Genomic DNA, 13819 nt, shown 5'->3' with positions numbered 1-13819 from the left:
AGCTTCCTAATAGACATGCGAATGATACAGTGCATCATATGACATATATGTTGTGTTTCTTTTTGCAGTAGTTATTTTTTTTTCATTTTAAGCGAACTTCTTAAAAAATATCTTTGTAGCATTTGATATTGACACTTCTTTTTATCCAGGGCCCTGCCAGCCGGCAGACAACCATTGCCAAAACGGAGCCTATTGTCAAACAAATAATGGAGTGGATACATGCATCTGTAAGGCAGGATATTCCGGCCAAACTTGCAATAAAGGTACGACTGTTATGGTGACCTGTTACTGTTCTATTTTCGCTTTACATAAAAAGTATTAGCATTGGCGTCATTTTCGTGACTTTGCTCATTCAGTTTACATATGTCGCCACCATTCAATTTAAATATTACTTAAAAAACAGTGTAACAAGCTCATTTTTGTCCTTTTTATGGCTCTCACCGACACTTAACTTTCTTGTTTTGATCTGATACAAAACGTATCCGTAAAAAATAATTTGCTTATTTTTAGAAGGTGTGCGATTTGTGAAAATATGATAATGTTTTAAACATGGATAACACTTTGGTTACAGCAATTTAATGAATATTTTGTTTTCAGATCCTTCAAGCTTGAACAAATTATCCGCTGTAAGTTAGTCTTAAATTATATCTAATTTTCACAATGGAAGGTTGTGGTGGCTAACAATTGTTTATCGGAATTTCAAACATGATCATGTCTTAACGATAATGGACTTTAGACTGGAAAAACGATATAAAAGGAAATCAGTTTCAAACCATAGGTTACTATACCAGTACTCTAATAAAATTAGGATAGTTATTACAGAATAAAGACTGAATGCATTATGGCATTTTGACAATTAAAACATAGTATATAGCTGTATTTAGAAATGACTGTTTAACTAAATTTCTTCTGTGTGTACCCTGTGTAAATGTTTTATGTGATAAAACAAATGGTCTTATTGTCATTGAATTTGTCAGAATAGACAAATTATAAATATAGATATTGAAATTAAAACTGTTGATTACAGGAATTCACAGACACAGCAAAACCGTCTGTGTTCTCTTGTGTCATCCGTCAGAAATGTAGCATTGCCTTGCTCCTTACTGGACAGTCTGCTCAAATGTAAGTACTACTAGTATTATACGAAAATATTAGCTAGTGAAGAGATGGCAATTTACCGGGAGGGGGGATGGCGAACTCTTCATGACAACCCTATATTAAAAGCGAAAAATCATATTGTATCAAGCATAGAAAGGTTTAGGTGTAACTTTTCAAATAGGATATTTTCGATTTACATTTTTTCCTTCGAATAAGAGGTTTTCTAATATTAATAAGTTACATCATTTCTACGACAGTTTTCTTTGTGTCAAGCCTTTTTGATACATACCCAAATGTATAAACGATAGGATGTGTTTGACATTTTATTACAGTAGACTATATTGTTTTAATGTAGTATAAAAACTCAAAGGAAATATCGAAGTTTTATCTACATATTCATTGTTGAAGTTATGAAATAAGTATTATTCCAGCAAAATGAAAAGTAAAATTTAATATATAGTAGCATTTGTTTTTAATAGTTATGATGGTAGGACAATACAAGCAGTTTTTACTTTGCTTAAGCATTAATCTGTCTAACAATGGAGTAACCCAATTGTTTTGTCTCGCAATGTTGATTCCATGTCTTAGAAACCCAAGAAACTTGTTTCTGTTTTAGACCGACGGTGTCTCCGGGATATGTTGATTCTTCACTTTTACTGGATGAAATAGAGACTGTGGATAGATCACCAGTACAAAACAGCTATCAGACTAATATAAAATTAAAACCCTTAGAGTTAGGTGAGAAGGATATGTGCATTCAAACGAAGGATGTAAATGGGTAAGTTTATCACATGTTAAACGGTTTTGAAATGCAAGTCCTGTGTGTCCTTGAGTATTTTTCAGTAACATGATTTTTCCTAGAAAAAATTGCATTTAATTGGCGTTTTATGGATTTGAGAAGAAGAAAAATTCATTATATATATTTATTTTCCAGAGTAAACAAAGACGAACTTTGCTTCAAGGTCAAAGTTGTATCTGGTAAGCATTTTGGCTATTCGTTAAAAGGTTGGGAATTAGAAAGCGTTAACTAGAATGAGAATTAAAATGTAAATTAAGGACTACAACAATATAGCTTGGCATGGAGCAGTTCTAGTGTTCTTCTTCCTCATGAACACCAGTCATGACAAAATCATTAATTCAGGAAATAATTATGCTTGAATCGTACGGACATTTACAGTTTAGAAACATGTTTTCTTGCACTTGCACTAAAGTTTGAACTTGCTAATTGAGTTCAGTGTTCTCTCAAGGCTTTCTCTTCTAGTTTAAGTTTTTGTACTGGAAGGGCCATACCTATAATGTAATTGTTAGATAATCTGTATGATGGTTAAGGTTTCCGTCATCCCGCCTTTGTACAACGTTTATATGAAGTACAAATGACTGCAGATATGATTGACTACTAGTATTAGACTATATATGTCAATGATATATCTGTCTTCAGTTGTTTGTAGTGAAAGTATATCCAACCAGCGATCTTGATATGATGTAACTATGAATCATGTATGTTTTGTTTTTCTTTTCAGACGTAATTTCTATATACGGATTCAAGGTAAAACTTTCCTGTTGTATAGTACATATATAGAAGACTATAACTGGTATTTTTTTCAGTGGCAAAGCAGAGGACTTGTGTTGCTGTACTTCCGTTTGTTTTGCAGTACCAAACATCATAGTTATAAAAGGAATCTAGCTGCACAAATTGTGAAATTTTATAACAGTAATGTTACATTCTGACACCGGTCTCGTTACTCAGATTTATAACATTTGATCCAAGACTCGAAGATCTAAAACTTAATAAAATGTAGATATTAATGCTCATGTCTTTTAAGAATAATTTCATATGACGGAATCATCCAGTTGGCTTGAAAAAGACCTACGGGTCTAACTGAGTGTCAAACATGACTGAAAAAATATGAAATTGGCATATGGGTTTTTTTCTTCTATCACTGATGACGGAAAGCGGCTGTCAGTATCTAACAAAAACAAACGAACACATTTTAACAAGTCAAATACCGTTTTCTTAACATAATTTCATATATTTTGGGGAGCTGTTTGTTAGGCATTGCAAACAAGCCTGACATTATGACTTTTCCTAGAACTCATAATTGTACATTGTTATGACAATATACCGTTGATTCATTAGTTGTTACATTTCTGCTTAGAGAATGAATATTTCTTTGTACATATTTTTAACAGGGTCGCCCCCACTTTATTGAACCGAGTATGCCTACCAATACTGAGGTTGAGTGTCTGGCTGACCAACCATGCCACGTGCTTTATCACGTGACGCCTGGTACCGGAAATGAAAATGAATGGTATGATTTCGTATTTATAATTGTAATGCATTCTTTCCTATCTATAATTCTAGAAGAATATGTTACTAGTATATAATGCTATTGAGTATAGGTTCTGAGTTTTAATACAGAAGTAACATCCGACAATGACATTTTTTTTTAATTTGGCATAGTAATGCTTGAAAGAACATAGGATAATATCAGTAATTTAATGTCTGGATATAACATTGTTATTGTAATATGCAACACTGTTTAAAGTTGAAACCTATCAAAAATTAAAAAATATGTTTCAGTATAACATTTCACCCTCATCCACCGACAGATTTTGTTAACTATCATCTGTTTTCTACATGTGAGAACTGTAATCCAGGGGGACCCGGTAACGGTAACTGTACAGTAGACGTTTCCGTGGTAAACACTGACGTTAACGCTGTGAGGCATTTCTGCTTATCCGTTGGCTTGAAAGGGTATTTCTTACTTCAGCTTCAGTTTTATTTTGTTTTATGGTTTTAGTTTCATATGTCATTGCCAATGCGCAAATATTTTAGAAAGTGTTATATGTATTTTCTATTAGAGGTTATAACATTAATTTTCTGCTTTTCCCTTGAAAAGATATTTGTTTTGTTTGAAACTGTTTTGCTGTGCCTACTTGTTTTATTGAACTGTGGTTAATGCACATTTACATCAAATCTAGATCATCAGTCGAAGGTGAAAATCGTTGTTTCAACGTAACAGTAAAAGATCCAAGCACTGTTGGTGAGTACATTAAAGTGAAGTTAAATAATTACAGAATGCGCTTTCAGAGACTTCTATTTCATTTGGATGATATAGTCTATTTTTCTGCATAACTTTCACATTTCAAGCATCAAAGGAAAACATAAAAGATCATAATGCAGCAAAATTATTCACATATTTAAACGGCACAATTTCCTTGTGAACAAGATAGATATATCATTTTGTATTTGATTTTAATCAAACTTGCACTCAACTTGTATGGGCATAATATCTCGGTTACTTTCGAAAACTGGCCAGATCCCATCATGGGTTCCAGAGCTATGGCCCCTTAAAGGGCCAAAATTGGCTATTTTTTTTGTTAACACGATAGAGACAACATTTTGCAATCAACTTTAATGAAACCTGCACACAACTTGTATTGGCATAATATCTCGTTTTTTTTTTTCGAAAACTGGCCAGATCCCATCATGGGTTCCTGAGTTATGGCCCCTTAAAGGGCCATAATTTGCCATTTTTGGCTTGTGAACACGATAGAGACCACATTTTGCAATAAATTTTAATAAACTTGCACACAAGTTATATTGACATAATATCTCGGTTCATTTCGAAAACTGGCTGGATCCCATCATGGGTTTCAGAGTTATGGCCCCTTAAAGGGCCAAAATTTGCTATTTTGTGCTTGTGAACATGATAGAGATCACATTTTGCAATCAACTTTAATCAAACTTTGCACACAACTTGTATTGGCATAATATCTCGGTTCCTTTCGAAAATTGGCCAGATCCCATCAAGGGTTCAAGAGTTATGGCCCCTTAAAGGGCCAAACTTTGCTATTTTGGACTTGTGCAGTCATATAGAGACTTCATTTATGGTTTGATTTGATACAAACTTGCCAAATATCTTCAACAACAATAAATTTGGATTCCATGATGAATCTGTCAGATCCAGTCATAGGTTCTGGAGTTATTTTATATCTTATTACATCCCCTGATTTTAATCAAAATGAATTTGTATCAGTAAGTACTTATAGGACTTACTTGAAATTTTATTATTGTCATTAGTTGGACTCAGACAGTCAGGGTAGATAACTATGGACTGATTTTATGTCAAATTACCTCCCTTTATTTCAAATCAAAATGGGTATATCTCCGTAACTAATGAAGATACTGATCTGAAATTTTATTTATGCCATCAGATGGACTTGGACAATCAGTGAAGATACATATTGACTGAATTTATGACAAATTAGCTCCCTTTATCTTTTATTTAAATGAATATACCTAGCAGCTTCTAACGAGATTGGTTTGAAACATTATTTATGTCTTCCATGGTAAGAAATTTCTACTATTTCTTACTTGTCTCATATATTGTTGTTAAGGCTTGTACTCTTATCTTCTACATGCATTTACCAATGCATGATAACCTCCCCTGATTTTAATAAAAATGGATTTATCTCAGTAAGTATCGATAGGACTTATTTGAAATTTCATTATTGTCATTAGTTAGACTTAGACAATCAGGGTAGATAACTATGGACTGATTTATGTCTAATTACCTCCCTTTGTTTCAAATTAAAATGGGTGTGTCTTAGTGATCAATGAAGATACTGGCCTGAAATGTCATTTATGCCATCAGATGGTCACTCGGACAATCAGGGTAGATAACTTTTGACTTAATTTATGACAAAGTACTTCCCTTTATTGTATGTAAATGAATATACCTCAGCAGCATCTAATGAGACTGATTTTAAATGTTATTTAAGTCTTCCGTGGTAAGGAATAGTTATGCTAGTACAAAAGCTGCAGCATTTGAGCCAAGGACCCTCAAACTTGGTATGGTGATTGGCTATGACTAGTATGTGACCCAAAGGTCAAAAGGGACTGTTACAAGAAAATATTTATCTTGATGATATTTGAAGTGTATGCCTATGTGATCTATGTCAAAACTTTATCTTATCATTAAGAGCAATGGTACTCAGGTGAGGGATATAGGGCCATAATGGCCCTCTTGTTACTAATACATATATTTTCAAGGTTTACTGTATTCTATGTATTAAACGTATAAGTATTTTATAAAACTAAAAAGAAGAACAAAATGTACATTTTGATAGCGCTTCTTTTAAATATCGAAACAATATTTAGCAGTATTATGCTTTTAATATGTACAGCCTTTTCGTCGTGTTTAAATATCAGCCGATACCTGATAACATTGATATAAAAAAAAAACAGTGGCCTTTAATTCTATTTATAATGAAACTCATACAAACTGCCTAAAACAACATATGTCCTCATCTCTATTTTCGTAAAAATATGAATTATGAAGCAAAAAAAAATTATAAATTTATACTTTGCTTATTTGAAAATTCATCCGCCCCTGAAACATCTGAACGAAACAATACGGCAGCCATATTGAATTCAGCTTCGACAATGTCTTCTGACTTTCTGATATTCTTGTAAAAATAAAAATGAAATTATAACCTCTTACCTGCGTAAAAAATCAAAAATCATCCTCTTGAATAAACCAGAACATACATTATTTCCACATTATCAAACATTTGACTCGGACAACTACATGTCCAAAGCTTTGAATTTCACTTCCACTTCTGGACTCAGGTTAGAGATACTAAAATTTAAAGTTTAATCACTAAATTTACACTGATCCGAGAATTATTATTAGCTGATCCAAAAATAGTAATTATCACAAATACTTTAGCTTATACTTAATAAAACGTGCATGCCTTAAATAAGGTATAAATCAAAAATATGTATCTACATTGTCAAGTGTATTGTTAACCTTTCCGAGAATCGATCCATGTAAACATTATGATGTCATGATGAACGTTACACAATGACGTCATTCAGTACTAGTCTGTGTGATAAATGTAGAGACAACCATATTCAAGAAAATGTGTTGAGATTACAGAATCTACTTAGAAAAAAATATGTGCAACATCGAAACTGGACTCTGTAATAAAAATTCAGTCTGGAAGGAAACTGATGTAAAAACTAGTCCGTCAGTATGGGAGGAGCTTAAATTTGATATCAGGTCATCTGATATCAAAATAAAATATCAAGCAAGTGTTATCAGGCACTTTGCATAGTAGTTGCATGATAAAATATATGGAAACATGGATCTGTTTTATGTTTAATAAGTGAACTGTTTCAAGTATAAAAAGTGTGGTAAGTTTCGCGTATTTCATATCAAAATTAATAACTCAGGGTATTAAAGGTATACTTGATGATGTTTGTTATTATACGAAAGAGATATCTATAACTTTTGCCACATTCTTATACCATGAGTGATCATTTCAAAGGAAAGACAGGCTGTCAGAATCTGGAGTGCAAGAATGGCGGCTTCTGTGATGGTCATGATCCAGCAAAACCTGTCTGCTTTTGTCCAAAGGGATTTTCAGGCACCACTTGCGAAAAAGGTAAACAGTCCTTCATATATCACTTATTTTTTCCAACACATAGAATAACATCCATTGTTTAAACATATTTGTTGCCGAATCTGTATACAGTTACTGTAACAACAAATTGTGAAGATGAAAGAACATTTTTATCTTATTTTTTTAATCGAATCATAACAATTCTTAGGAAATAGAACAGCTCGATTTATATTCTTTTGTGAAAATTAAGTAATTCTAAATCGATACTTGGTTTCATATACCTCTGATATATAGTCGGTAGTTTCAGCAATGAACTGCCTAATTGCTTCTATCCACTGAAATACTTTAAGTACAGTAATTCGGATACAGTTTTGTAGCATGGTATACAGGAATAATAGGTTGTCTTTTCATTGACATCCGGTTGTGTTATCTTGATTGAAGAACTTTATGGATGAAAATGTTGTATTTTGTTTCAGCTGAAGTTAACAGTTCAATGACTAACGCGCAACAGGTATTCAGACATCATTATCCGCTAATGTAGTATATACAAATAAAATAAACGATGAGCGTGCTTTTCGTGCATAATGTAACTGCAGCATTGTCTTTTACTTGTTGTATAATATAGCGTTTGACAGTAAGTATTTAACAAACGCATTCAAGATACTATGACGAGGTTCATTTTATATGAAACAATTTAATTCCAATATTTATGACTATAGGATATAAAATAAAGATTTTTAGTATATTTTAGGACATATAATTTACCACAGTTAAAACCTTAACTTTCAGACGTTCATCGGAGATTTTGCAATTCCGACAGAGATGAAATGTGTTGTAACTCAGTCTTGTTCTATACCGTTCCAAATAATTTCAAAACCAGGAATTACGTAAGTTTTTTTTTTTTTGTTTTGTTTTGTTTTGGTTCGTTCTTTTCGGTAATGTAACAACGGGCAGATTACCAATATTCGGATTCTTTACTAGTGCTTACCTGTTCTTCGCAAGTAACTGTACAACCTTCATCACATGAATCATAGTAAGAGGACGAAATTACTTAAGGCAACGTATTTTATCAAGTCGTCACGGAGAACATAAGGGCCATCCCACGACCGCACGATCTGTATATCTGCACTATCCCTTTTAGTGCTTAGCGGGTAGACTTATAACTAAGTAACTAGGTGGAAAGACTTAAATTGTTTAACGAGGGGTGATGAAATTGAAATTTGAAAGAGACATTTAGCTTACCTTTAAACAGAAATATGTTCGTAAAATATTGCACCGTGCTAAAAAAAAGACATGCCACATTGGCTTTTTATGATATGTAATGAAATTACAGTAAATAAATAGTTATTTTCTACCTTTACTTTACATTATGTCTTGCGTTCATGTTTAAATCGCACTATCCCAGGTTCGTCTTAACTGTCTAATTTTGTAGTCTTTGTACTGATGATGCCCCGTATCTAACAACGGGTTCCTTTGCAAGTTGATCATGATGTTTGGGTGGCGCACTAACAAAGAAATACCTATATATTAAAAACATAAATCATAATAATTCAATATCATTCATCAAGCCTTTTTGTTATTTTGTTATAATTGCAGAACTATATAACACCCTTCGTGTATATAAACACTTGCTTAATAGGGATAATTTTTCGGGAATTCTGATGTAGAATATTATTTGCACATTTCCCGTATATGTCACATTTTTATCTATATATTGGTAAATTCAGGCCATCTGTTTCTCTTGGATTTAACGACCCACGTCTTGTTGCCGAGACACCAGAGTGGAAAAAACTTGGCAGTTCCAGCACAGAGTTTCAAGGTTATGCAGTTGTTAATCCTAACGCTGTTGGTGATTTTCAATTGTGTTTGCAAGCAAGTCTAAACAGGTAGATTATACATTTTACCTTAAATCATCATGGACATTAAAATGCATTTTTGCGACGATTCCTCTTTATTGTTTATTTGGTTTTAAAATATCATAATCTGATCAAAATCTTCTCCTAGTAATGTTACGCACTGGATCTGAGGACAGGCTATTGAAACTCACGTTCACCAATCAGTAGAAGTAGAAGTTTAAAAAATATCTAAATTTTAGCTGTGATTACAGCTTTCGATATGTGATTACCACGTACGGGTTTATAATTGTAATAAAAAAACCTATAGAAAAAAAACACATGAGAAGTAGTTGTTTCTTTTCTTTTTTCGATTCAAAATTGAAAAACGTTTGTAAGGGGTACCGGGGGTATACTGCCTTAATTACAAAGTTTTATGTTTAACCATCGATAAGTACGTGTTCCTCTGTGGTGTATTGGTCAAGAACGCAGGAAAATATTTATTGCCGCGGCGGCCCTAGGTTTGATTCCCGACTCGGGCGTGATTATACCCCCACAAAACGAAGTTTTGGGGGTGTATATAGGAGTGAGCTTGTCGGTCGGTCTGTATGTCGGTCCGTTGGTTTTCATGGTTTCCGGATGATAACTCATGAAAAACTTGACCGATTTAAATAATTTTTGGTACACAGGTGTAACATCAGAAAATACAGGTCAAGTTCTACTTTGGGGTCAGTAGTTCAAAGGTCAAGGTCACAGTGACCCTGAACAGTGAAACGGTTTCCGGATAATTACTTGAAAACGCTTGGGCCTAGGATCATGAATTTTGGTACACAGATGTAACATCATGAAATACAGGTCAAATTTGACTTTGAGGTTAGTAGGTCAAAACTCAAGGTCACAGTGACTCGGAACAGTAAAACGGTTTCCGGATGATAACTTGAGAATGCTTGGGTCTAGGATCATAATTTTTTGTACACAGGTGTAACATGATAAAATACAGGTCATGTTCGACTGAGATTAGTAAGTCAAAGGTCAATGTCACAGTGACTTGGAACAGTAAAACGGTTTCCGGATGGTATCTTGAGAACGCTTGGGTCCAGGATCATAATTTTTTGTACACAGGTGTAACATAATAAAATACAGGTCAGATTCGACTTTGAGGTTAGTAGGTCAAAGGTCAAGGTCACAATAACACGAAACAGTTAAAGGGTTTCCAGATGATAGCTTGCGAACGGTTGGGCCTAGGATCATGAAACTACATAGAGAGGTTGATCATGACCAACAGATGACCTATTTTGATTTTGAGGTCAGTAGGTCAAAGGTCAAATAAGTTCGGCTTTGACATTGGCTTAGTTGTGTGACAAGGCCATATTTTGGGGGTAAAATTTGTCATTTCTGTGACAGCTCTAGTTTTTTTCTTGATTTCACATTTCATAAGATAGTTTAGAAACAAAATCACATGTTCATATGTCTATAATATGACGAAAGTTTTATTCTAAAGACAAATTATTGAAGCCAAAAACTGGTTCAGTCCCTTTTAGCCAAACGCATGTTGAAACGAGTCGTCTGGTTTGTTCAAATTAAAATAAATTGGCGGAAATAAAAAAGCGATATTGGAAATCCGATTATACAGAAAGAAAAATTTGAATGGACTGTCATCAGATCTATCGAGAAGTTTAGTCAGATTGAAAACGACATGGCATTATGTCTGTGTACGGAATATTTTGTTTGTGTAGGGCTTAATTTAGATAGACAGAACAAAACGCTATCAGAAGTCTGAAACGTATGACAAAAAAAAGAATAGCATGCACAGTAAATTACAATATTAGGTTAGCATTTTCAAGAGTAAAACATCGCTAAAACTTCCTTTCTTTTTGCCGCACTCACTAGCATTATATAGCCACTACTGAGCATATAATTTTGCATTTTGAAATACTTGTCGATATCAATACAAATTAAATGAATAAAGTTAACCGACCCGTCATTGATATCTTCGAAAGCAAACAGTTGTTCTGACTATCCTGTCGGGTTTCCTTTTCTTTTTTTGTTCGACGAACATGTCTTGTAAGACTGAAGCTATGAAACGCGCTGTGTGGAATTCTGATTTTAAAGTTTTAAATGAGTTACTGAAACCATACTTCTATTTTACAGCCTGACTGACGACGAGTTCTGTGTCAAGATTGAAGTGATCAGTAAGTAGCTATGATTGCTGTAGAAAGCAGCGGTCTTATTAAAAATCACCAATAGTTCCGGCTACGAGAATTGTTTGACTGATATTTAAACGGAAAAATATGAATATATGTTTAGTATTTGAAATCCGTAGCAGTTACATCGTTATGTTTTAGCTATACTTTATTGGTTGAGTTTCCTCCATCTGTTCTTTTACATCAATGTCATAACATTTATGGGCCTGTATAGAACTCTTCTGCAATCGCGAGATTTGAATTAAACGTGTAAGTTTGTAACAACAGTAAAGATAAAATGCTTAATGCATTGGCTTGACTGAACACCGACTCTTTTGCCAAATCGCGTGGATATAGTCTAAGCGCTATATGACATAAGGTTGTTTCTTTTTATTATTTGGAATTAAAATTAGAAGCTGTGTTGATAATATTGAATCACAGTCTTGCCACTAAACGAGACCCAAGCTAAAGCTATAAATTCTGAAGCGAAAGAAGCACGCTTAGTGATTTACAGTTTCTGAAGTCATCCTGCAGTACTGCCAAAGTGGTCGTTCAATGCCCTTTCTACTCTTACAGCGTCCAGGAGAGTGCGTTTCATCGTTTTCTTGTGCATTATTTAGCTGAAAGACACAGCATTTGTTATTATTGTGCGCCATTATTGTTGATAAATGAATTAATTGTTGTGAGAGAAACACCTTTTTACTGCTCAGTTGTATTGATTACCGTGTCAGTACTGAAATCATAAGGAGCATTTTCTATTATTTCTACCCTGTTATTTTCATAGAATTTATTCCAAGCATACTCGTATAAAACCTATTGTTACATGACGTCTTATATAATTCGCCAGTCCCTAGTCTGTGCTATTTGACCGGACTATATTCGACCCATGTTTAATGGGCTGATCAGTTAAAATTTAGAAATGAGACATCAAATAATATATGTTGTCGTGTAATAAAGCTTTCATTAAATGGCTCACCTGCCAAAAGTCAGAATTATTGGACTTCTGTTCTTTAAACTGCGGGCTACATATTTGACTATTGACCGTTCATCCATTCAATAAATTTATAATACATTATTTGTATGTTATGTAAGTTTCAATTTGTATTACAGATGAAACTGTTGACAAGACAGACAAGGTATTACAGACTTCACTTTAACATTTAAATTAAAATTGGAATGCATATTTTGTTAAAGGTCATATATATTTACAGTACTGCTAAATAGCTTCAATGGCACATAGAAACGTTTCATTCCGTATTTTCTCACATCCGTAGTTTTATTTTCTCATACAAGTATATATTGAACATTTTATAAACATGAGCTATACATGATTTAAACATAGAAATTTAAAATCATAAGTAGTTATGCCATTATGTTCTTTAAATAATTTACGTTTATGTCGTCTTTTTTGCAGACAAAACCATATTTTCTTCAACCAACAATTGAAACTGATTCAACCGTTGTATGTGAAATCAAAAAGTCTTGCCATTTTGATATGCATTTTACGAAGGGAGATATGTTCTCATTTGTTGGCAAATGGTAAATATATTCGCTAATTATAAGATGATAAACGAAAAGTCTAGTGTATGTTATATCTAATATCAAGTAAATCATTAAAGCTTAGTACTTGTAGAAGAACGTATATTTTTCTTTTCGTGTTTGTTTACTAAGGGAAACTTTTAATAAAAAATATTTGCATTTTCGATCTTGAAAATTTGTTGTAACGAAATTTCAGCCCAACTTTAACTGAAACAAGTCCCAGTCCAGTTGAAGGTGTTCATATCTTTGATGGTAAGGTACAAACCAAGGACTGTACTGCTGACGTATCGTATGTCCCTCCATTAGCCGACGGCGATCATAAACTTTGTCTTCAAGTAGCATTACCAGGGTAACAAATATACGATTCTTATTCACGTCAAGCGTATTATTGTTATTATTATCATTATTGTTTTTATTATTATTATTATTATTATTATTCACTATTGATATGTTTATTATTATTATTATTATTATTATTATTATTACTGTATATACATATTTTCATAATAACATTGAGTTATTAAATAATTTATATTTAAGTATATTACATTTCTATTTATTTGCCAAAGCTTTCTTATTTCTATGATATGGTAAACAATCTGGCAAAGATTTCATATCACGTTTGTTCAATTCATAAAACGCTTAGTTGACAAACCTGTATTTAATTTTAATGAGGAAAATTTGTCAGTTGTTGGATGACTTTGTTTATTTTGGTATGACTTTTGCTAGTGATGGTAGATTTGATAAGGCGAAAAG

General features: G+C 33.1%; 1 protein-coding gene across 1 annotated transcript in view; it reads left to right on the top strand.

Annotated features, from left to right (window-relative positions):
- Positions 1-13819, top strand: part of LOC123563942 (uncharacterized) — a 112997-nt gene that overhangs the window by 49858 nt on the left and 49320 nt on the right. The window contains exons 29-45 of the mRNA XM_053526403.1: positions 150-263; positions 598-626; positions 1028-1122; positions 1715-1876; positions 2033-2076; positions 2619-2644; positions 3289-3407; positions 3680-3853; positions 4081-4142; positions 7435-7551; positions 7986-8020; positions 8299-8396; positions 9237-9395; positions 11493-11533; positions 12635-12660; positions 12939-13063; positions 13260-13412. Coding sequence (XP_053382378.1) covers positions 150-263; positions 598-626; positions 1028-1122; positions 1715-1876; positions 2033-2076; positions 2619-2644; positions 3289-3407; positions 3680-3853; positions 4081-4142; positions 7435-7551; positions 7986-8020; positions 8299-8396; positions 9237-9395; positions 11493-11533; positions 12635-12660; positions 12939-13063; positions 13260-13412 — 1579 coding nt within the window. The remainder of the gene's footprint in view (positions 1-149; positions 264-597; positions 627-1027; positions 1123-1714; positions 1877-2032; positions 2077-2618; positions 2645-3288; positions 3408-3679; positions 3854-4080; positions 4143-7434; positions 7552-7985; positions 8021-8298; positions 8397-9236; positions 9396-11492; positions 11534-12634; positions 12661-12938; positions 13064-13259; positions 13413-13819) is intronic.

Source organism: Mercenaria mercenaria, chromosome 1 (genome assembly GCF_021730395.1).
Source record: "Mercenaria mercenaria strain notata chromosome 1, MADL_Memer_1, whole genome shotgun sequence".
Lineage (NCBI taxonomy): Eukaryota > Metazoa > Mollusca > Bivalvia > Venerida > Veneridae > Mercenaria > Mercenaria mercenaria.
This window is presented reverse-complemented; position numbering and strand designations above follow the sequence as displayed.